This window comes from Eleutherodactylus coqui, chromosome 5 (genome assembly GCF_035609145.1).
Source record: "Eleutherodactylus coqui strain aEleCoq1 chromosome 5, aEleCoq1.hap1, whole genome shotgun sequence".
Classification (NCBI taxonomy): domain Eukaryota; kingdom Metazoa; phylum Chordata; class Amphibia; order Anura; family Eleutherodactylidae; genus Eleutherodactylus; species Eleutherodactylus coqui.
The window spans coordinates 1,035,112-1,059,626 of NC_089841.1; the positions used below are offsets into that span (position 1 = coordinate 1,035,112).

At 40.0% G+C, this 24,515-nt stretch overlaps 1 protein-coding gene across 1 annotated transcript in view; it reads left to right on the forward strand.

The window, feature by feature from the left end:
• The window catches only part of GBA2 (glucosylceramidase beta 2), a 131,716-nt gene that overhangs the window by 10,877 nt on the left and 96,324 nt on the right, over window positions 1–24,515 (forward strand). Inside the window, exons 2-3 of the mRNA XM_066602183.1 lie at window positions 7,626–7,890; window positions 18,177–18,268. Of these exons, the coding sequence (XP_066458280.1) occupies window positions 7,715–7,890; window positions 18,177–18,268 (268 nt within the window). The 5' untranslated portion in view covers window positions 7,626–7,714. The remainder of the gene's footprint in view (window positions 1–7,625; window positions 7,891–18,176; window positions 18,269–24,515) is intronic.

Below are 24,515 nucleotides of genomic sequence, written 5' to 3' on the forward strand. Positions count from 1 at the left end.
GTAGTTATATTCCTGTACGTAGGGGGCAATATAATAGTAGTTATATTCTTGTACATAGTGGGCAGTATTATAGTAGTTATATTCTTGTACATAGGGGGCAGTATTATAGTAGTTATATTCTTGTACATAGGGGGCAGTATTATAGTAGTTATATTCTTGTACATAGGGGGCAGTATTATAGTAGTTATATTCTTGTACATAGGGGGTAGTATTATAGTAGTTATATTCTTGTACATAGGGGGCAGTATTATAGTAGTTATATTCTTGTACATAGGGAGCAGTATTATAGTAGTTATATTCTTGTACATAGGGGGCAGTATTATAGTAGTTATATTCTTGTACATAGGGGGCAGTATTATAGTAGTTATATTCTTGTACATAGGGAGCAGTATTATAGTAGTTATATTCTTGTACATAGGAGGCAGTATTATAGTAGTTATATTCTTGTACATAGGGGGCAGTATTATAGTAGGTATATTCTTGTACATAGGGGGCAGTATTATAGTAGGTATATTCTTGTACATAGGAGGCAGTATTATAGTAGTTATATTCTTGTACATAGGGGGCAGTATTATAGTAGTTATATTCTTGTACATAGGGGGCAGTATTATAGTAGTTATATTCTTGTACATAGGGGGCAGTATTATAGTAGTTATATTCTTGTACATAGGGGGCAGTATTATAGTAGTTATATTCTTGTACATAGGGGGCAGTATTATAGTAGTTATATTCTTGTACATAGGGGGCAGTATTATAGTAGTTATATTCTTGTACATAGGGGGCAGTATTATAGTAGTTATATTCTTGTACATAGGGGGCAGTATTATAGTAGTTATATTCTTGTACATAGAGGGCAGTATTATAGTAGATATATTCTTGTACACAAGGGGCAGTATTATAGTAGTTATATTCTTGTACATAGGGGGCAGTATTATAGTAGTTATATTCTTGTACATAGGGGGCAGTATTATAGTAGGTATATTCTTGTACATAGGGGGCAGTATTATAGTAGGTATATTCTTGTACATAGGAGGCAGTATTATAGTAGTTATATTCTTGTACATAGGGGGCAGTATTATAGTAGTTATATTCTTGTACATAGGGGGCAGTATTATAGTAGTTATATTCTTGTACATAGGGGGCAGTATTATAGTAGTTATATTCTTGTACATAGGGGGCAGTATTATAGTAGTTATATTCTTGTACATAGGGGGCAGTATTATAGTAGTTATATTCTTGTACATAGGGGGCAGTATTATAGTAGTTATATTCTTGTACATAGGGGGCAGTATTATAGTAGTTATATTCTTGTACATAGGGGGCAGTATTATAGTAGTTATATTCTTGTACATAGAGGGCAGTATTATAGTAGTTATATTCTTGTACATAGAGGGCAGTATTATAGTAGATATATTCTTGTACACAAGGGGCAGTATTATAGTAGTTATATTCTTGTACATAGGGGGCAGTATTATAGTAGTTATATTCTTGTACATAGGGGGCAGTATTATAGTAGTTATATTCTTGTACATAGGGAGCAGTATTATAGTAGGTATATTCTTGTCCATAGGGGGCAGTATTATAGTAGTTATATTCTTGTACATAGGGGGCAGTATTATAGTAGTTATATTCTTGTACATAGGGAGCAGTATTATAGTAGGTATATTCTTGTACATAGGGGGCTGTATTATAGTAGTTATATTCTTGTACATAGGGGGCAGTATTATAGTAGTTATATGCTTGTACATAGGGGGCAGTATTATAGTAGTTATATTCTTGTACATAGGGGGCAGTATTATAGTAGTTATATGCTTGTACATAGGGGGCAGTATTATAGTAGTTATATTCTTGTACATAGGGGGCAGTATTATAGTAGTTATATTCTTGTACATAGGGGGCAGTATTATAGTAGTTATATTCTTGTACATAGGGGGCAGTATTATAGTAGTTATATTCTTGTACATAGGGGGCAGTATTATAGTAGTTATATTCTTGTACATAGGGGGCAGTATTATAGTAGTTATATTCTTGTACATAGGGAGCAGTATTATAGTAGTTATATTCTTGTACATAGGAGGCAGTATTATAGTAGTTATATTCTTGTACATAGGGGGCAGTATTATAGTAGTTATATTCTTGTACATAGGGAGCAGTATTGTAGTAGTTATATTCTTGTACATAGGGAGCAGTATTGTAGTAGTTATATTCTTGTACATAGGGGGCAGTATTATAGTAGTTATATTCTTGTACATAGGGGGCAGTATTATAGTAGTTATATGCTTGTACATAGGGGGCAGTATTATAGTAGTTATATTCTTGTACATAGGGGGCAGTATTATAGCAGTTATATTCTTGTACATAGGGGGCAGTATTATAGCAGTTATATACTTGTACATAGGGGGCAGTATTATAGTAGTTATATTCCTGTACATAGGAGGCAGTATTATAGTAGTTATATTCTTGTACATAGGAGGCAGTATTATAGTAGTTATATTCTTGTACATAGGGGGCAGTATTATAGTAGTTATATTCTTGTACATAGGGGGCAGTATTATAGTAGTTATATTCTTGTACATAGGGGGCAGTATTATAGTAGTTATATTCTTGTACATAGGGAGCAGTATTATAGTAGTTATATTCTTGTACACAAGGGGCAGTATTATAGTAGTTATATTCTTGTACATAGGGGGCAGTATTATAGTAGTTATATTCTTGTACATAGGGGGCAGTATTATAGTAGTTATATTCTTGTACATAGGGAGCAGTATTATAGTAGGTATATTCTTGTCCATAGGGGGCAGTATTATAGTAGTTATATTCTTGTACATAGGGGGCAGTATTATAGTAGTTATATTCTTTTACATAGGGAGCAGTATTATAGTAGGTATATTCTTGTACATAGGGGGCTGTATTATAGTAGTTATATTCTTGTACATAGGGGGCAGTATTATAGTAGTTATATGCTTGTACATAGGGGGCAGTATTATAGTAGTTATATTCTTGTACATAGGGGGCAGTATTATAGTAGTTATATGCTTGTACATAGGAGTCAGTATTATAGTAGTTATATTCTTGTATATAGGGGCAGTATTATAGTAGTTATATTCTTGTACATAGGGGGCAGTATTATAGTAGTTATATTCTTGTACATAGGGGGCAGTATTATAGTAGTTATATGCTTGTACATAGGGGGCAGTATTATAGTAGTTATATGCTTGTACATAGGGGGCAGTATTATAGTAGTTATATGCTTGTACATAGGGGGCAGTATTATAGTAGTTATATTCTTGTACATAGAGGGCAGTATTATAGTAGATATATTCTTGTACATAGGGGGCAGTATTATAGTAGTTATATTCTTGTACATAGGAGGCAGTATTATAGTAGTTATATTCTTGTACATAGGGGGCAGTATTATAGTAGTTATATTCTTGTACATAGGGGGCAGTATTATAGTAGTTATATTCTTGTACATAGGGGGCAGTATTATAGTAGTTATATTCTGTACATAGGGGGCAGTATTATAGTAGTTATATTCTTGTACATAGGAGGCCGTATTATAGTAGTTATATTCTTGTACATAGGGAGCAGTATTATAGTAGTTATATTCTTGTACATAGGGGGCAGTATTATAGTAGTTATATTCTTGTACATAGGAGGTAGTATTATAGTAGTTATATTCTTGTACCTAGGAGCCGTATTATAGTAGTTATATTCTTGTACATAGGGAGCAGTATTGTAGTAGTTATATTCTTGTACATAGGAGGCAGTATTATAGTAGTTATATTCTTGTACATAGGGGGCAGTATTATAGTAGTTATATGCTTGTACATAGGGGGCAGTATTATAGTAGTTATATTCTTGTACATAGGGGGCAGTATTATAGTAGTTATATTCTTGTACATAGGGGGCAGTATTATAGTAGTTATATGCTTGTACATAGGGGGCAGTATTATAGTAGTTATATTCTTGTACATAGGGGGCAGTATTATAGTAGTTATATTCTTGTACATAGGGGGCAGTATTATAGTAGTTATATGCTTGTACATAGGGGGCAGTATTATAGTAGTTATATTCTTGTACATAGGGGGCAGTATTATAGTAGTTATATGCTTGTACATAGGAGTCAGTATTATAGTAGTTATATTCTTGTACATAGGAGCAGTATTATAGTAGTTATATTCTTGTACATAGGGGGCAGTATTATAGTAGTTATATTCTTGTACATAGGAGGCAGTATTATAGTAGTTATATTCTTGTACATAGGGGGCAGTATTATAGTCGTCATATTCTTGTACATAGGAGGCAGTATTATAGTAGTTATATTCTTGTACATAGGGGTCAGTATTATAGTAGTTATATTCTTGTACATAGGGTGCAGTATTATAGTAGTTATATTCTTGTACATAGGGAGCAGTATTATAGTAGTTATATTCTTGTACATAGGGGGCAGTATTATAGTAGTTATATTCTTGTACATAGGAGGCTGTATTATATTAGTTATATTCTTGTACATAGGGACAGTATTATAGTAGTTATATTCCTGTACATAGGAGGCAGTATTATAGTAGTTATATTCTTGTACATAGAGGCAGTATTATAGTAGTTATATTCTTGTACATAGGGGCAGTATTATAGTAGTTATATTCTTGTACATAGTGGTCAGTATTATAGTAGTTATATCCTTGTACATAGGGGAGCAGTATTATAGTAGTTATATTCTTGTACATAGGAGGCAGTATTATAGTAGTTATATTCTTGTACATAGGGGGCAGTATTATAGTAGTTATATTCTTGTACATAGGGGGCAGTATTATAGTAGTTATATTCTTGTACATAGGGGGCAGTATTATAGTAGTTATATTCTTGTACATAGGGGGCAGTATTATAGTAGTTATATTCTTGTACATAGGGGGCAGTATTATAGTAGTTATATTCTTGTACATAGGGGGCAGTATTATAGTAGTTATATTCTTGTACATAGGAGGCAGTATTATAGTAGTTATATTCTTGTACATAGGGGGCAGTATTATAGTAGTTATATTCTTGTACATAGGTGGCAGTATTATAGTAGTTATATTCTTGTACATAGGGGGCAGTATTATAGTAGTTATATTCTTGTACATAGGGGGCAGTATTATAGTAGTTATATGCTTGTATATAGGGGGCAGTATTATAGTAGTTATATTCTTGCATATAGCGAGCAGTATTATAGTAGTTATATTCTTGTACATAGGAGGCAGTATTATAGTAGTTATATTCATGTACATAGGGGGCAGTATTATAGTAGTTATATTCTTGTACATAGGGGGTAGTATTATAGTAGTTATATTCTTGTACATAGGGGGCAGTATTATAGTAGTTATATTCTTGTACATAGGGGGCAGTATTATAGTAGTTATATTCTTGTACGTAGGAGGCAGTATTATAGTAGTTATATTCTTGTACGTAGGTGGCAGTATTATAGTAGTTATATTCTTGTACATAGGAGCAGTATTATAGTAGTTATATTCTTGTACATAGGGGGCAGTATTATAGTAGTTATATTCTTGTACATAGGGGGCAGTATTATAGTAGTTATATTCTTGTACATAGGGGGCAGTATTATAGTAGTTATATTCTTGTACATAGGGGCAGTATTATAGTAGTTATATTCTTGTACATAGGGGGCAGTATTATGGTAGTTATATTCTTGTACATAGAGGGCAGTATTATAGTAGTTATATTCTTGTACATAGGGGGCAGTATTATAGTAGTTATATTCTTGTACATAGGGGGCAGTATTATAGTAGTTATATTCTTGTACATAGGGGGCAGTATTATGGTAGTTATATTCTTGTACATAGAGGGCAGTATTATAGTAGTTATATTCTTGTACATAGGGGGCAGTATTATAGTAGTTATATTCTTGTACATAGGGGACAGTATTATAGTAGTTATATTCTTGTACATAGGGGGCAGTATTATAGTAGTTATATTCTTGTACATAGGGGGCAGTATTATAGTAGTTATATTCTTGTATATAGGGGACAGTATTATAGTAGTTATATTCTTGTACATAGGGGGCAGTATTATAGTAGTTATATTCTTGTACATAGGGGGCAGTATGATAGTAGTTATATTCTTGTACATAGGGAGCAGTATTATAGTAGTTATATTCTTGTACATAGGAGGCAGTATTATAGTAGTTATAATCTTGTATATAGGGGGCAGTATTATAGTAGTTATATTCTTGTACATAGGGGCAGTATTATAGTAGTTATATTCTTGTACATAGGGGGCAGTATTATAGTTGTTATATTCTTGTACATAGGAGCAGTATTATAGTAGTTATATTCTTGTACATAGGAGCAGTATTATAGTAGTTATATTCTTGTACATAGGGGGCAGTATTATAGTAGTTATATTCTGGTACATAGGGGGTAGTATTATAGTAGTTATATTCTTGTACATAGGGGGCAGTATTATAGTAGTTATATTCTTGTACATAGGAGGCAGTATTATAGTAGTTATATTCTTGTATACAGGGGGCAGTATTATAGTAGTTATATTCTTGTACATAGGAGGCAGTATTATAGTAGTTATATTCTTGTACACAGGGAGCAGTATTATAGTAGTTATATTCTTGTATATAGGGGCAGTATTATAGTAGTTATATTCTTGTACATAGGAGGCAGTATTATAGTAGTTATATTCTTGTACATAGGGGGCAGTATTATAGTAGTTATATTCTTGTACATAGGGGCAAGTATTATAGTAGTTATATTCTTGTATATAGGGAGCAGTATTATAGTAGTTATATTCTTGTACATAGGGGGCAGTATTATAGTAGTTATATTCTTGTACATAGGGGGCAGTATTATAGTAGTTATATTCTTGTACATAGGAGGCAGTATTATAGTAGTTATATTCTTGTACATAGGGGGCAGTATTATAGTAGTTATATTCTTGTACATAGGGGGCAGTATTATAGTAGTTATATTCTTGTACATAGGGGGACAGTATTATAGTAGTTATATTCTTGTACATAGGGGGACAGTATTATAGTAGTTATATTCTTGTACATAGGGAGCAGTATTATAGTAGTTATATTCTTGTACATAGGGGGCAGTATTATAGTAGGTATATTCTTGTACATAGGGAGCAGTATTATAGTAGTTATATTCTTGTACATAGGGGCAAGTATGTACAGGGGCAGACTACAGTGTATACAGGGGCAGACTACAGTGTATACAGGGGCAGACTGTATACAGGGGCAGACTGTATACAGGGGCAGACTGTATACAGGGGCAGACTGTATACAGGGGCAGACTGTATACAGGGGCAGACTGTATACAGGGGCAGACTGTATACAGGGGCAGACTGTATACAGGGGCAGACTGTATACAGGGGCAGACTGTATACAGGGGCAGACTGTATACAGTGTATACAGGGGCGACAGACTACAGTGTATACAGGGGCGACAGACTACAGTGTATACAGGGGCAGACTACAGTGTATACAGGGGCAGACTGTATACAGTGTATACAGGGGCGACAGACTACAGTGTATACAGGGGCAGACTACAGTGTATACAGGGGCAGACTGTATACAGGCAGTAACTCTTGTCTGATCTGTGCTGTCAGGAATTCAGGAAGACCTTTGGGCGCGGGGCGTGCCGCGGCAGCGGTGAGCATTATCTGCAGGGCCTCCCGGTGACAGACGGCTGTCAGGCATGGACGGTGCGCAGCGACTCATGGAGAGGTACCAGGCTGCCGCCCCCGGGTACGGAGTGCCCCCTTATGGCTGGAGGATCTGTCTGGCACATGAGTTCCAGGAGAAGAGGAAACCCTTCCAGCTGGAGCACGTGTCTGCCTCCAAGATGGTCGCTCACCTGCCCTTGGGGGTCCGGTAAGTATGTGACCCCGTGTGCTATCTCTGCTCCGCCGCATGATGCTCATCGCTGTATCTAATGTATAGTGCATGTATGGGATGCTATACTGGGGTGTGTCTGTATATAGTATATCCTCCTGCATACATTGTATCCTCCTGTATATAGTATATCCTCCTGGATACATTGTATCCTCCTGTATATAGTATATCCTCCTGGATACATTGTATCGTCCTGTATATAGTATATCCTCCTGGATACATTGTATCGTCCTGTATATAGTATATCCTCCTGGATACATTGTATCCTCCTGTATATAGTATATCCTCCTGGATACATTGTATCCTCCTGTATATAGTATATCCTCCTGGATACATTGTATCCTCCTGTATATAGTATATCCTCCTGGATACATTGTATCCTCCTGTATATAGTATATCCTCCTGTATATAGTATATCCTCCTGCATACATTGTATTGTCCTGTATATAGTATATCCTCCTGGATACATTGTATCGTCCTGTATATAGTATATCCTCCTGTATATAGTATATCCTCCTGCATACATTGTATTGTCCTGTATATAGTATATCCTCCTGCATACATTGTATTGTCCTGTATATAGTATATCCTCCTGGATACATTGTATCCTCCTGTATATAGTATATCCTCCTGGATACATTGTATCCTCCTGTATATAGTATATCCTCCTGGATACATTGTTTCCTCCTGTATATAGTATATCCTCCTGGATACATTGTATCCTCCTGTATATAGTATATCCTCCTGCATACACTGTATCCTCCTGTATATAGTATATCCTCCTGGATACATTGTATCCTCCTGTATATAGTATATCCTCCTGCACACATTGTATCGTCCTGTATATAGTATATCCTCCTGGATACATTGTATCCTCCTGTATATAGTATATCCTCCTGGATACATTGTATCCTCCTGTATATAGTATATCCTCCTGGATACATTGTATCCTCCTGTATATAGTATATCCTCCTGCATACATTGTATTGTCCTGTATATAGTATATCCTCCTGCATACATTGTATTGTCCTGTATATAGTATATCCTCCTGGATACATTGTATCGTCCTGTATATAGTATATCCTCCTGGATACATTGTATCCTCCTGTATATAGTATATCCTCCTGGATACATTGTATCCTCCTGTATATAGTATATCCCCCTGCATACATTGTATCGTCCTGTATATAGTATATCCTCCTGCATACATTGTATCCTCCTGTATATAGTATATCCTCCTGCATACATTGTATCCTCCTGTATATAGTATATCCTCCTGGATACATTGTATCCTCCTGTATATAGTATATCCTCCTGTATATAGTATATCCTCCTGCATACATTGTATCGTCCTGTATATAGTATATCCTCCTGGATACATTGTATCGTCCTGTATATAGTATATCCTCCTGCATACATTGTATCGTCCTGTATATAGTATATCCTCCTGGATACATTGTATCGTCCTGTATATAGTATATCCTCCTGGATACATTGTATCGTCCTGTATATAGTATATCCTCCTGGATACATTGTATCGTCCTGTATATAGTATATCCTCCTGGATACATTGTATCCTCCTGTATATAGTATATCCTCCTGCATACATTGTATCCTCCTGTATATAGTATATCCTCCTGTATACATTGTATCGTCCTGTATATAGTATATCCTCCTGGATACATTGTATCGTCCTGTATATAGTATATCCCCCTGCATACATTGTATCCTCCTGTATATAGTATATCCTCCTGGATACATTGTATCGTCCTGTATATAGTATATCCTCCTGGATACATTGTATCCTCCTGTATATAGTATATCCTCCTGGATACATTGTATCCTCCTGCATATAGTATATCCCCCTGCATACATTGTATCCTCCTGTATATAGTATATCCTCCTGGATACATTGTATCGTCCTGTATATAGTATATCCTCCTGGATACATTGTATCGTCCTGTATATAGTATATCCTCCTGGATACATTGTATCGTCCTGTATATAGTTTATCCTCCTGGATACATTGTATCCTCCTGTATATAGTATATCCCCCTGCATACATTGTATCCTCCTGTATATAGTATATCCTCCTGGATACATTGTATCCTCCTGTATATAGTATATCCTCCTGGATACATTGTATCCTCCTGTATATAGTATATCCTCCTGGATACATTGTATCGTCCTGTATATAGTATATCCTCCTGGATACATTGTATCGTCCTGTATATAGTATATCCTCCTGGATACATTGTATCCTCCTGTATATAGTGTATCCTCCTGCATACATTGTATCCTCCTGTATATAGTATATCCTCCTGGATACATTGTATCCTCCTGCATATAGTATATCCCCCTGCATACATTGTATCCTCCTGTATATAGTATATCCTCCTGGATACATTGTATCGTCCTGTATATAGTATATCCCCCTGCATACATTGTATCCTCCTGTATATAGTATATCCTCCTGGATACATTGTATCGTCCTGTATATAGTATATCCTCCTGGATACATTGTATCCTCCTGTATATAGTATATCCTCCTGGATACATTGTATCCTCCTGTATATAGTATATCCTCCTGCATACACTGTATCCTCCTGTATATAGTATATCCTCCTGGATACATTGTATCGTCCTGTATATAGTATATCCTCCTGGATACATTGTATCGTCCTGTATATAGTATATCCTCCTGGATACATTGTATCGTCCTGTCTATAGTATATCCTCCTGGATACATTGTATCCTCCTGTATATAGTATATCCCCCTGGATACATTGTATCCTCCTGTATATAGTATATCCTCCTGGATACATTGTATCCTCCTGTATATAGTATATCCCCCTGGATACATTGTATCCTCCTGTATATAGTATATCCTCCTGCATACATTGTATCCTCCTGCATACATTGCATCCTCCTGCATACATTGTATCCTCCTGTATATAGTATATCCTCCTGGATACATTGTATCCTCCTGTATATAGTATATCCTCCTGGATACATTGTATCCTCCTGTATATAGTATATCCTCCTGGATACATTGTATCCTCCTGTATATAGTATATCCTCCTGGATACATTGTATCGTCCTGTATATAGTATATCCTCCTGGATACATTGTATCGTCCTGTATATAGTATATCCTCCTGGATACATTGTATCCTCCTGTATATAGTATATCCTCCTGGATACATTGTATCCTCCTGTATATAGTGTATCCTCCTGCATACATTGTATCCTCCTGTATATAGTATATCCTCCTGGATACATTGTATCCTCCTGCATATAGTATATCCCCCTGCATACATTGTATCCTCCTGTATATAGTATATCCTCCTGGATACATTGTATCGTCCTGTATATAGTATATCCCCCTGCATACATTGTATCCTCCTGTATATAGTATATCCTCCTGGATACATTGTATCGTCCTGTATATAGTATATCCTCCTGGATACATTGTATCCTCCTGTATATAGTATATCCTCCTGGATACATTGTATCCTCCTGTATATAGTATATCCTCCTGCATACATTGTATCCTCCTGTATATAGTATATCCTCCTGGATACATTGTATCGTCCTGTATATAGTATATCCTCCTGCATACATTGTATCCTCCTGTATATAGTATATCCTCCTGGATACATTGTATCCTCCTGTATATAGTATATCCTCCTGCATACATTGTATCGTCCTGTATATAGTATATCCTCCTGTATACATTGTATCCTCCTGTATATAGTATATCCTCCTGGATACATTGTATCCTCCTGTATATAGTATATCCCCCTGGATACATTGTATCCTCCTGTATATAGTATATCCTCCTGGATACATTGTATCCTCCTGTATATAGTATATCCTCCTGGATACATTGTATCCTCCTGTATATAGTATATCCTCCTGGATACATTGTATCGTCCTGTATATAGTATATCCTCCTGCATACATTGTATCGTCCTGTATATAGTATATCCTCCTGGATACATTGTATCCTCCTGTATATAGTATATCCTCCTGGATACATTGTATCGTCCTGTATATAGTATATCCTCCTGGATACATTGTATCGTCCTGTATATAGTATATCCTCCTGCATACATTGTATCCTCCTGTATATAGTATATCTTCCTGGATACATTGTATCCTCCTGTATATAGTATATCCTCCTGGATACATTGTATCCTCCTGTATATAGTATATCCTCCTGCATACATTGTATCCTCCTGTATATAGTATATCCTCCTGGATACATTGTATTGTCCTGTATATAGTATATCCTCCTGCATACATTGTATCCTCCTGTATATAGTATATCCTCCTGGATACATTGTATCCTCCTGTATATAGTATATCCTCCTGGATACATTGTATCGTCCTGTATATAGTATATCCTCCTGCATACATTGTATCCTCCTGTATATAGTATATCCTCCTGGATACATTGTATCGTCCTGTATATAGTATATCCTCCTGGATACATTGTATCCTCCTGTATATAGTATATCCTCCTGGATACATTGTATCCTCCTGTATATAGTATATCCCCCTGGATACATTGTATCCTCCTGTATATAGTATATCCTCCTGGATACATTGTATCGTCCTGTATATAGTATATCCCCCTGCATACATTGTATCCTCCTGTATATAGTATATCCTCCTGGATACATTGTATCCTCCTGTATATAGTATATCCCCCTGGATACATTGTATCCTCCTGTATATAGTATATCCTCCTGGATACATTGTATCGTCCTGTATATAGTATATCCTCCTGCATACATTGTATCCTCCTGTATATAGTATATCCTCCTGGATACATTGTATCCTCCTGTATATAGTATATCCTCCTGGATACATTGTATCCTCCTGTATATAGTATATCCTCCTGCATACATTGTATCCTGCTGTACATAGTATATCCTCCTGCATACATTGTATCCTCCTGTATATAGTATATCCTCCTGGATACATTGTATCGTCCTGTATATAGTATATCCTCCTGGATACATTGTATCGTCCTGTATATAGTATATCCTCCTGCATACATTGTATCGTCCTGTATATAGTATATCCTCCTGGATACATTGTATCCTCCTGTATATAGTATATCCTCCTGCATACATTGTATCGTCCTGTATATAGTATATCCTCCTGGATACATTGTATCGTCCTGTATATAGTATATCCTCCTGCATACATTGTATCCTCCTGTATATAGTATATCCTCCTGGATACATTGTATCCTCCTGTATATAGTATATCCTCCTGGATACATTGTATCCTCCTGTATATAGTATATCCTCCTGGATACATTGTATCCTCCTGTATATAGTATATCCTCCTGGATACATTGTATCGTCCTGTATATAGTATATCCTCCTGGATACATTGTATCGTCCTGTATATAGTATATCCTCCTGGATACATTGTATCGTCCTGTATATAGTATATCCTCCTGGATACATTGTATCCTCCTGTATATAGTATATCCTCCTGCATACATTGTATCCTCCTGTATATAGTATATCCTCCTGGATACATTGTATCCTCCTGTATATAGTATATCCTCCTGGATACATTGTATCGTCCTGTATATAGTATATCCTCCTGGATACATTGTATCCTCCTGTATATAGTATATCCTCCTGCATACATTGTATCCTCCTGCATATAGTATATCCTCCTGCATACATTGTATCGTCCTGTATATAGTATATCCTCCTGTATATAGTATATCCTCCTGCATACATTGTATCCTCCTGTATATAGTATATCCTCCTGGATACATTGTATCGTCCTGTATATAGTATATCCTCCTGGATACATTGTATCCTCCTGTATATAGTATATCCCCCTGGATACATTGTATTGTCCTGTATATAGTATATCCTCCTGGATACATTGTATCCTCCTGTATATAGTATATCCTCCTGGATACATTGTATCGTCCTGTATATAGTATATCCTCCTGGATACATTGTATCCTCCTGTATATAGTATATCCTCCTGGATACATTGTATCCTCCTGTATATAGTATATCCCCCTGCATACATTGTATTGTCCTGTATATAGTATATCCTCCTGGATACATTGTATCCTCCTGTATATAGTATATCCTCCTGGATACATTGTATCGTCCTGTATATAGTATATGCTCCTGGATACATTGTATCGTCCTGTATATAGTATATCCTCCTGCATACATTGTATCGTCCTGTATATAGTATATCCCCCTGCATACATTGTATCGTCCTGTATATAGTATATCCTCCTGGATACATTGTATCCTCCTGTATATAGTATATCCTCCTGGATACATTGTATCGTCCTGTATATAGTATATCCTCCTGGATACATTGTATCGTCCTGTATATAGTATATCCTCCTGGATACATTGTATCCTCCTGTATATAGTATATCCTCCTGGATACATTGTATCCTCCTGTATATAGTATATCCTCCTGGATACATTGTATCCTTCTGTATATAGTATATCCTCCTGGATACATTGTATCGTCCTGTATATAGTATATCCTCCTGTATATAGTATATCCTCCTGTATATAGTATATCCTCCTCCATACATTGTATCGTCCTGTATATAGTATATCCTCCTGGATACATTGTATCCCCCTGTATATAGTATATCCTCCTGCATACATTGTATCCTCCTGTATATAGTATATCCTCCTGGATACATTGTATCCTCCTGCATATAGTATATCCCCCTGCATACATTGTATCCTCCTGTATATAGTATATCCTCCTGGATACATTGTATCGTCCTGTATATAGTATATCCTCCTGGATACATTGTATCGTCCTGTATATAGTATATCCTCCTGGATACATTGTATCCTCCTGTATATAGTATATCCTCCTGCATACATTGTATCGTCCTGTATATAGTATATCCCCCTGGATACATTGTATCCTCCTGTATATAGTATATCCTCCTGGATACATTGTATCCTCCTGTATATAGTATATCCCCCTGCATACATTGTATCCTCCTGTATATAGTATATCCTCCTGGATACATTGTATCCTCCTGTATATAGTATATCCTCCTGCATACATTGTATCGTCCTGTATATAGTATATCCTCCTGGATACATTGTATCGTCCTGTATATAGTATATCCTCCTGGATACATTGTATCGTCCTGTATATAGTATATCCCCCTGGATACATTGTATCCTCCTGTATATAGTATATCCCCCTGGATACATTGTATCGTCCTGTATATAGTATATCCTCCTGGATACATTGTATCCTCCTGTATATAGTATATCCTCCTGCATACATTGTATCGTCCTGTATATAGTATATCCTCCTGCATACATTGTATCCTCCTGTATATAGTATATCCTCCTGGATACATTGTATCCTCCTGTATATAGTATATCCTCCTGGATACATTGTATCGTCCTGTATATAGTATATCCTCCTGGATACATTGTATCCTCCTGTATATAGTATATCCTCCTGGATACATTGTATCCTCCTGTATATAGTATATCCCCCTGGATACATTGTATCCTCCTGTATATAGTATATCCTCCTGGATACATTGTATCGTCCTGTATATAGTATATCCTCCTGGATACATTGTATCGTCCTGTATATAGTATATCCTCCTGGATACATTGTATCCTCCTGTATATAGTATATCCTCCTGGATACATTGTATCATCCTGTATATAGTATATCCCCCTGGATACATTGTATCCTCCTGTATATAGTATATCCTCCTGGATACATTGTATCCTCCTGGATACATTGTATCCTCCTGTATATAGTATATCCTCCTGGATACATTGTATCCTCCTGTATATAGTATATCCTCCTGGATACATTGTATCGTCCTGTATATAGTATATCCCCCTGGATACATTGTATCCTCCTGTATATAGTATATCCTCCTGGATACATTGTATCGTCCTGTATATAGTATATCCCCCTGCATACACTGTATCCTCCTGTATATAGTATATCCTCCTGGATACATTGTATCGTCCTGTATATAGTATATCCTCCTGGATACATTGTATCCTCCTGGATACATTGTATCCTCCTGTATATAGTATATCCTCCTGCATACATTGTATCGTCCTGTATATAGTATATCCTCCTGGATACATTGTATCCTCCTGTATATAGTATATCCTCCTGGATACATTGTATCCTCCTGTATATAGTATATCCTCCTGCATACATTGTATCGTCCTGTATATAGTATATCCTCCTGCATACATTGTATCCTCCTGTATATAGTATATCCTCCTGGATACATTGTATCCTCCTGTATATAGTATATCCTCCTGGATACATTGTATCCTCCTGTATATAGTATATCCTCCTGCATACATTGTATCCTCCTGTATATAGTATATCCTCCTGGATACATTGTATTGTCCTGTATATAGTATATCCTCCTGGATACATTGTATCCTCCTGTATATAGTATATCCTCCTGGATACATTGTATCCTCCTGTATATAGTATATCCTCCTGGATACATTGTATCCTCCTGTATATAGTATATCCTCCTGGATACATTGTATCCTCCTGTATATAGTATATCCTCCTGCATACATTGTATCCTCCTGTATATAGTATATCCTCCTGGATACATTGTATCGTCCTGTATATAGTATATCCTCCTGCATACACTGTATCCTCCTGTATATAGTATATCCTCCTGGATACATTGTATCGTCCTGTATATAGTATATCCTCCTGGATACATTGTATCCTCCTGTATATAGTATATCCTCCTGGATACATTGTATCCTCCTGTATATAGTATATCCTCCTGGATACATTGTATCCTCCTGTATATAGTATATTCCCTGGATACATTGTATCCTCCTGTATATAGTATATCCCCCTGGATACATTGTATTGTCCTGTATATAGTATATCCTCCTGCATACATTGTATCGTCCTGTATATAGTATATCCTCCTGGATACATTGTATCTTCCTGGATATAGTATATCCCCCTGCATACACTGTATCCTCCTGTATATAGTATATCCTCCTGGATACATTGTATCGTCCTGTATATAGTATATCCTCCTGGATACATTGTATTGTCCTGTATATAGTATATCCTGGATACATTGTATCGTCCTGTATATAGTATATCCTGGATACATTGTATCGTCCTGTATATAGTATATCCTCCTGGATACATTGTATCGTCCTGTATATAGTATATCCTGGATACATTGTATCCTCCTGTATATAGTATATCCTCCTGGATACATTGTATCGTCCTGTATATAGTATATCCTCCTGGATACATTGTATTGTCCTGTATATAGTATATCCTCCTGGATACATTGTATCCTCCTGTATATAGTATATCCTCCTGGATACATTGTATCCTCCTGTATATAGTATATCCTCCTGGATACATTGTATCGTCCTGTATATAGTATATCCTCCTGGATACATTGTATCGTCCTGTATATAGTATATCCTCCTGCATACATTGTATCGTCCTGTATATAGTATATCCTGGATACATTGTATCGTCCTGTATATAGTATATCCTCCTGGATACATTGTATCGTCCTGTATATAGTATATCCTCCTGGATACATTGTATCCTCCTGTATATAGTATATCCTCCTGGATACATTGTATCCTCCTGTATATAGTATATCCTCCTGGATACATTGTATTCTCCTGTATATAGTATATCCTCCTGGATACATTGTATCCTCCTGTATATAGTATATCCTCCTGCATACACTGTATCCTCCTGTATATAGTATATCCTCCTGGATACATTGTATCGTCCTGTATATAGTATATCCCCCTGCATACATTGTATCCTCCTGTATATAGTATATCCCCCTGCATACATTGTATCCTCCTGTATATAGTATATCCTCCTGCATACATTGTATCGTCCTGTATATAGTATATCCTCCTGGATACATTGTATCCTCCTGGATACATTGTATCCTCCTGTATATAGTATATCCTCCTGGATACACTGTATCCTCCTGTATATAGTGAAGTAAGATGTAGACTCCTATATACAACTGGTTTGCTCTTCGTTATCCATCTCCCGTCTGCAGCTGCCTGTTTCTCCCCATCTGTCATAGCTTCATGGTGTGTGTACTAAGCATGTTATATCACGTGTGCTCAGCATGTTCTCTGTGTAGCAGGCTCGGTCTCTGCCATGTATTCTGCAGATGTGTCACCTACTCTCTCCATCCTACAACAGGTATCTGATGTGGTGGCTCCGCAAGACGTATGTAGAGAAGAAAGCACCGTTTATAGACATGTTCAACTCCGTACCGCTGCGTCAGATCTATGGTAAGTGACGTCCGGCCGCGCATCTGCTAGTGCCTGACAGACCACTCAATGCATTGCTGGCGGCGTCCCCTCCCTGTGCCTTCCCTGCTCTTGGCGTCCCTTCCCCGCTGGCGCTGCGCGGTCGCCTCCCCCGGGGCCTTTCCCCGCTGGCGCGGTCGCCTCCCCCGGGGCCTTTCCCCGCTGGCGCGGTCGCCTCCCCCGGGGCCTTTCCCCGCTGGCGCGGTCGCCTCCCCCGGGGCCTTTCCCCGCTGGCGCGGTCGCCTCCCCCGGGGCCTTTCCCCGCTGGCGCGGTCGCCTCCCCCGGGGCCTTTCCCCGCTGGCGGCATCCCCCCATATCTCCTTAATGGTGCCCCCTGACCGCTGGCAGCGACCCCTTATGCTGGGGGTGTTGCAGCTGTCAGCCACTCTTGGCATCGGATCGGTGTGGCATTCCTCTCGGTGTCAGGTGCGGCTTCCTTCTGTAGCCACACGTCGGTCCTTGTTTTATGGTCTGTAGTAGTCCTGCTCAGTCAGCCCTAGGTCGCTTAGTTAAAGTGAAATGAAATCAAGGCATCTGTCTATGAAAGGGATTGCTAGGTAGTCTGATGGGCATTCGGCAGCCCTAATGGTAGATTAGCCAGAGCTAAGGGGTAGGACCTGTGGCGCCATTACATTTCAGTGTAACTAAGCGACCCAGGGCTGACTGTGCGCTGTATGTATCGATCATGGGGTCAGACTTCATATATGAGTAGATGAGACCATCCTAGCCTCTGCTGGGCTTTACTGCTAACTGCCTGCCCCTTGCTGGTCTGACGGGGCGCTGAGCTGTAAATGTCTTATAGACACGGATCTCCTTACGGTATCTGCCTAGTCATCCATGCACTGATTAGCATCTCAGTGTTTAGCAATTAATCCAATTAAACCTCTGTGGGTTGATAAACCTCCTCCTGAGTCATTATCTCACCCAGATCGCTCAGGATAAGAGTCCTTACTGATGACATCATCTGATGCCATTTATCTGTAGCCATCTCATCACGGCTCCTGATGAAGAACACAGGGAAAGTGAAGAACACGGGGAAAGTGCCCCGTAACACACCGTCCTTACATTAGTCACTTATCTCATCGCGGATCCTGATGAAGAACACAGGGAAAGTGCCCCGTAACATACCGTCCTTACATTAGTCAGTTATCTCATCGCGGCTCCTGATGAAGAACACAGGGAAAGTGCCCCGTAACACACCATCCTTACATTAGTCAGTTATCTCATCGCGGCTCCTGATGAAGAACACAGGGAAAGTGCCCCGTAACACACCATCCTTACATTAGTCAGTTATCTCATCGTGGCTCCTGATGAGGAACACAGGGAAAGTGCCCCGTAACACACCATCCTTACATCAGTCAGTTATCTCATCGCGGCTCCTGATGAAGAACACAGGGAAAGTGCCCCGTAACACACCATCCTTACATTAGTCAGTTATCTCATCGTGGCTCCTGATGAGGAACACAGGGAAAGTGCCCCGTAACACACCGTCCTTACATTAGTCAGTTATCTCATCGCTTCTCCTGATGAAGAACACAGGGAAAGTGCCCCGTAACACACCATCCTTACATCAGTCAGTTATCTCATCGCGGCTCCTGATGAAGAACACAGGGAAAGTGCCCCGTAACACACCGTCCTTACATTAGTCAGTTATCTCATCGCGCCTCCTGATGAAGAACACAGGGAAAGTGCCCCGTAACACCATCCTTACATCAGTCACTTATCTCATCGCGGCTCCTGATGAAGAACACAGGGAAAGTGCCCCGTAACACACCGTCCTTACATTAGTCAGTTATCTCATCGCGGCTCCTGGTGAAGAACACAGGGAAAGTGCCCTGTAACACACCGTCCTTACATCAGTCACTTATCTCATCGCGCCTCCTGATGAAGAACACGGAAAGTGCCCCGTAACACACCATCCTTACATCAGTCACTTATCTCATCGCGCCTCCTGATGAAGAACACGGAAAGTGCCCCGTAACACACCATCCTTACATCAGTCACTTATCTCATCGCGCCTCCTGATGAAGAACAGGGAAAGTGCCCCGTAACACACCATCCTTACATCAGTCAGTTATCTCATCGCGCCTCCTGATGAAGAACACAGGGAAAGTGCCCCGTAACACACCGTCCTTACATTAGTCAGTTATCTCATCGCGGCTCCTGATGAAGAACACAGGGAAAGTGTCCTGTAACACACCGTCCTTACATTAGTCAGTTATCTCATCGCGGCTCCTGATGAAGAACACAGGGAAAGTGCCCTGTAACACACCGTCCTTACATTAGTCAGTTATCTCATCGCGGCTCCTGATGAAGAACACAGGGAAAGTGCCCTGTAACACACCGTCCTTACATTAGTCACTTATCTCATCGCGGCTCCTGATGAAGAACACAGGGAAAATGCCCCGTAACACACCGTCCTTACATTAGTCAGTTATCTCATCGCGGCTCCTGATGAAGAACACAGGGAAAGTGCCCCGTAACACACCATCCTTACATCAGTCAGTTATCTCATCGCGGCTCCTGATGAAGAACACAGGGAAAGTGCCCCGTAACACACCGTCCTTACATTAGTCAGTTATCTCATCGCGCCTCCTGATGAAGAACACAGGGAAAGTGCCCCGTAACACCATCCTTACATCAGTCACTTATCTCATCGCGGCTCCTGATGAAGAACACAGGGAAAGTGCCCTGTAACACACCGTCCTTACATCAGTCACTTATCTCATCGCGCCTCCTGATGAAGAACACGGAAAGTGCCCCGTAACACACCGTCCTTACATCAGTCACTTATCTCATCGCGCCTCCTGATGAAGAACACGGAAAGTGCCCCGTAACACACCATCCTTACATCAGTCACTTATCTCATCGCGCCTCCTGATGAAGAACACGGAAAGTGCCCCGTAACACACCATCCTTACATCAGTCACTTATCTCATCGCGTCTCCTGATGAAGAACACGGAAAGTGCCCCGTAACACACCATCCTTACATCAGTCACTTATCTCATCGCGGCTCCTGATGAAGAACACAGGGAAAGTGCCCCGTAACACACCATCCTTACATTAGTCACTTATCTCATCGCGGTTCCTGATGAAGAACACAGGGAAAGTGCCCCGTAACACACCGTCCTTACATTAGTCAGTTATCTCATCGCGGCTCCTGATGAAGAACACAGGGAAAGTGCCCCGTAACACACCGTCCTTACATCAGTCACTTATCTCATCGCGCCTCCTGATGAAGAACACGGAAAGTGCCCCGTAACACACCGTCCTTACATTAGTCAGTTATCTCATCGCGGCTCCTGATGAAGAACACAGGGAAAGTGTCCTGTAACACACCGTCCTTACATTAGTCAGTTATCTCATCGCGGCTCCTGATGAAGAACACAGGGAAAGTGCCCTGTAACACACCGTCCTTACATTAGTCAGTTATCTCATCGCGGCTCCTGATGAAGAACACAGGGAAAGTGCCCTGTAACACACCGTCCTTACATTAGTCAGTTATCTCATCGCAACTCCTGATGAAGAACACAGGGAAAGTGCCCTGTAACACACCGTCCTTACATTAGTCAGTTATCTCATCGCGGCTCCTGATGAAGAACACAGGGAAAGTGCCCTGTAACACACCGTCCTTACATTAGTCACTTATCTCATCGCGGCTCCTGATGAAGAACACAGGGAAAATGCCCCGTAACACACCGTCCTTACATTAGTCAGTTATCTCATCGCAACTCCTGATGAAGAACACAGGGAAAGTGCCCCGTAACACACCATCCTTACATTAGTCACTTATCTCATCGCGGCTCCTGATGAAGAACACAGGGAAAGTGCCCCGTAACACACCGTCCTTACATTAGTCAGTTATCTCATCGCGGCTCCTGATGAAGAACACAGGGAAAGTGCCCCGTAACACACCGTCCTTACATCAGTCAGTTATCTCATCGCGGCTCCTGATGAAGAACACAGGGAAAGTGCCCCGTAACACACCGTCCTTACATTAGTCAGTTATCTCATCGCGGCTCCTGATGAAGAACACAGGGAAAGTGCCCCGTAACACACCGTCCTTACATTAGTCAGTTATCTCATCGCGCCTCCTGATGAAGAACACAGGGAAAGTGCCCCGTAACACACCATCCTTACATTAGTCACTTATCTCATCGCGGCTCCTGATGAAGAACACAGGGAAAGTGCCCTGTAACACACCGTCCTTACATTAGTCACTTATCTCATCGCGGCTCCTGATGAAGAACACGGAAAGTGCCCTGTAACACACCGTCCTTACATCAGTCAGTTATCTCATCACGGCTCCTGATGAAGAACACAGGGAAAGTGCCCCGTAACACACCGTCCTTACATTAGTCACTTATCTCATCGCGGCTCCTGATGAAGAACACGGAAAGTGCCCCGTAACATACCGTCCTTACATTAGTCAGTTATCTCATCGCGGCTCCTGATGAAGAACACAGGGAAAGTGCCCCGTAACACACCGTCCTTACATCAGTCAGTTATCTCATCACGGCTCCTGATGAAGAACACAGGGAAAGTGCCCCGTAACACACCGTCCTTACATCAGTCAGTTATCTCATCGCGGCTCCTGATGAAGAACACAGGGAAAGTGCCCCGTAACATACCGTCCTTACATTAGTCAGTTATCTCATCGCGGTTCCTGATGAAGAACACAGGGAAAGTGCCCTGTAACACACCGTCCTTACATCAGTCAGTTATCTCATCGCGGCTCCTGATGAAGAACACAGGGAAAATGCCCTGTAACACACCGTCCTTACATCAGTCAGTTATTTAATCGCGCCTCCTGATGAAGAACACGGAAAGTGCCCCGTAACACACCGTCCTTACATCAGTCAGTTATTTAATCGCGGCTCCTGATGAAGAACACAGGGAAAGTGCCCCGTAACATACCGTCCTTACATTAGTCAGTTATCTCATCGCGGCTCCTGATGAAGAACACAGGGAAAGTGCCCCGTAACACACCGTCCTTACATCAGTCAGTTATCTCATCGCGGCTCCTGATGAAGAACACAGGGAAAGTGCCCCGTAACATACCGTCCTTACATTAGTCAGTTATCTCATCGCGGTTCCTGATGAAGAACACAGGGAATGTGCCCTGTAACACACCGTCCTTACATCAGTCAGTTATCTCATCGCGGCTCCTGATGAAGAACACAGGGAAAATGCCCTGTAACACACCGTCCTTACATCAGTCAGTTATCTCATCGCGCCTCCTGATGAAGAACACGGAAAGTGCCCTGTAACACACCGTCCTTACATCAGTCAGTTATTTAATCGCGGCTCCTGATGAAGAACACAGGGAAAGTGCCCCGTAACATACCGTCCTTACATTAGTCAGTTATCTCATCGCGGCTCCTGATGAAGAACACAGGGAAAGTGCCCCGTAACACACCATCCTTACATCAGTCAGTTATCTCATCGTGGCTCCTGATGAAGAACACAGGGAAAGTGCCCCGTAACACACCGTCCTTACATTAGTCAGTTATCTCATCGCGGCTCCTGATGAAGAACACAGGGAAAGTGCCCTGTAACACACCGTCCTTACATTAGTCACTTATCTCATCGCGGCTCCTGATGAAGAACACAGGGAAAGTGCCCCGTAACACACCATCCTTACATTAGTCACTTATCTCATCACGGCTCCTGATGAAGAACACGGAAAGTGCCCTGTAACACACCGTCCTTACATTAGTCAGTTATCTAATCGCGGCTCCTGATGAAGAACACAGGGAAAGTGTCCTGTAACACACCGTCCTTACATCAGTCAGTTATCTAATCGCGGCTCCTGATGAAGAACACAGGGAAAGTGCCCCGTAACACACCGTCCTTACATTAGTCAGTTATCTCATCGCGGCTCCTGATGAAGAACACAGGGAAAGTGCCCTCTAACACACCGTCCTTACATTAGTCAGTTATCTCATCGCGGCTCCTGATGAAGAACACAGGGAAAGTGCCCTGTAACACACCGTCCTTACATCAGTCAGTTATCTAATCGCGGCTCCTGATGAAGAACACAGGGAAAGTGCCCCGTAACACACCGTCCTTACATTAGTCAGTTATCTCATCGCGGCTCCTGATGAAGAACACAGGGAAAGTGCCCTCTAACACACCGTCCTTACATTAGTCACTTATCTCATCGCGGCTCCTGATGAAGAACACAGGGAAAGTGCCCCGTAACACACCGTCCTTACATTAGTCAG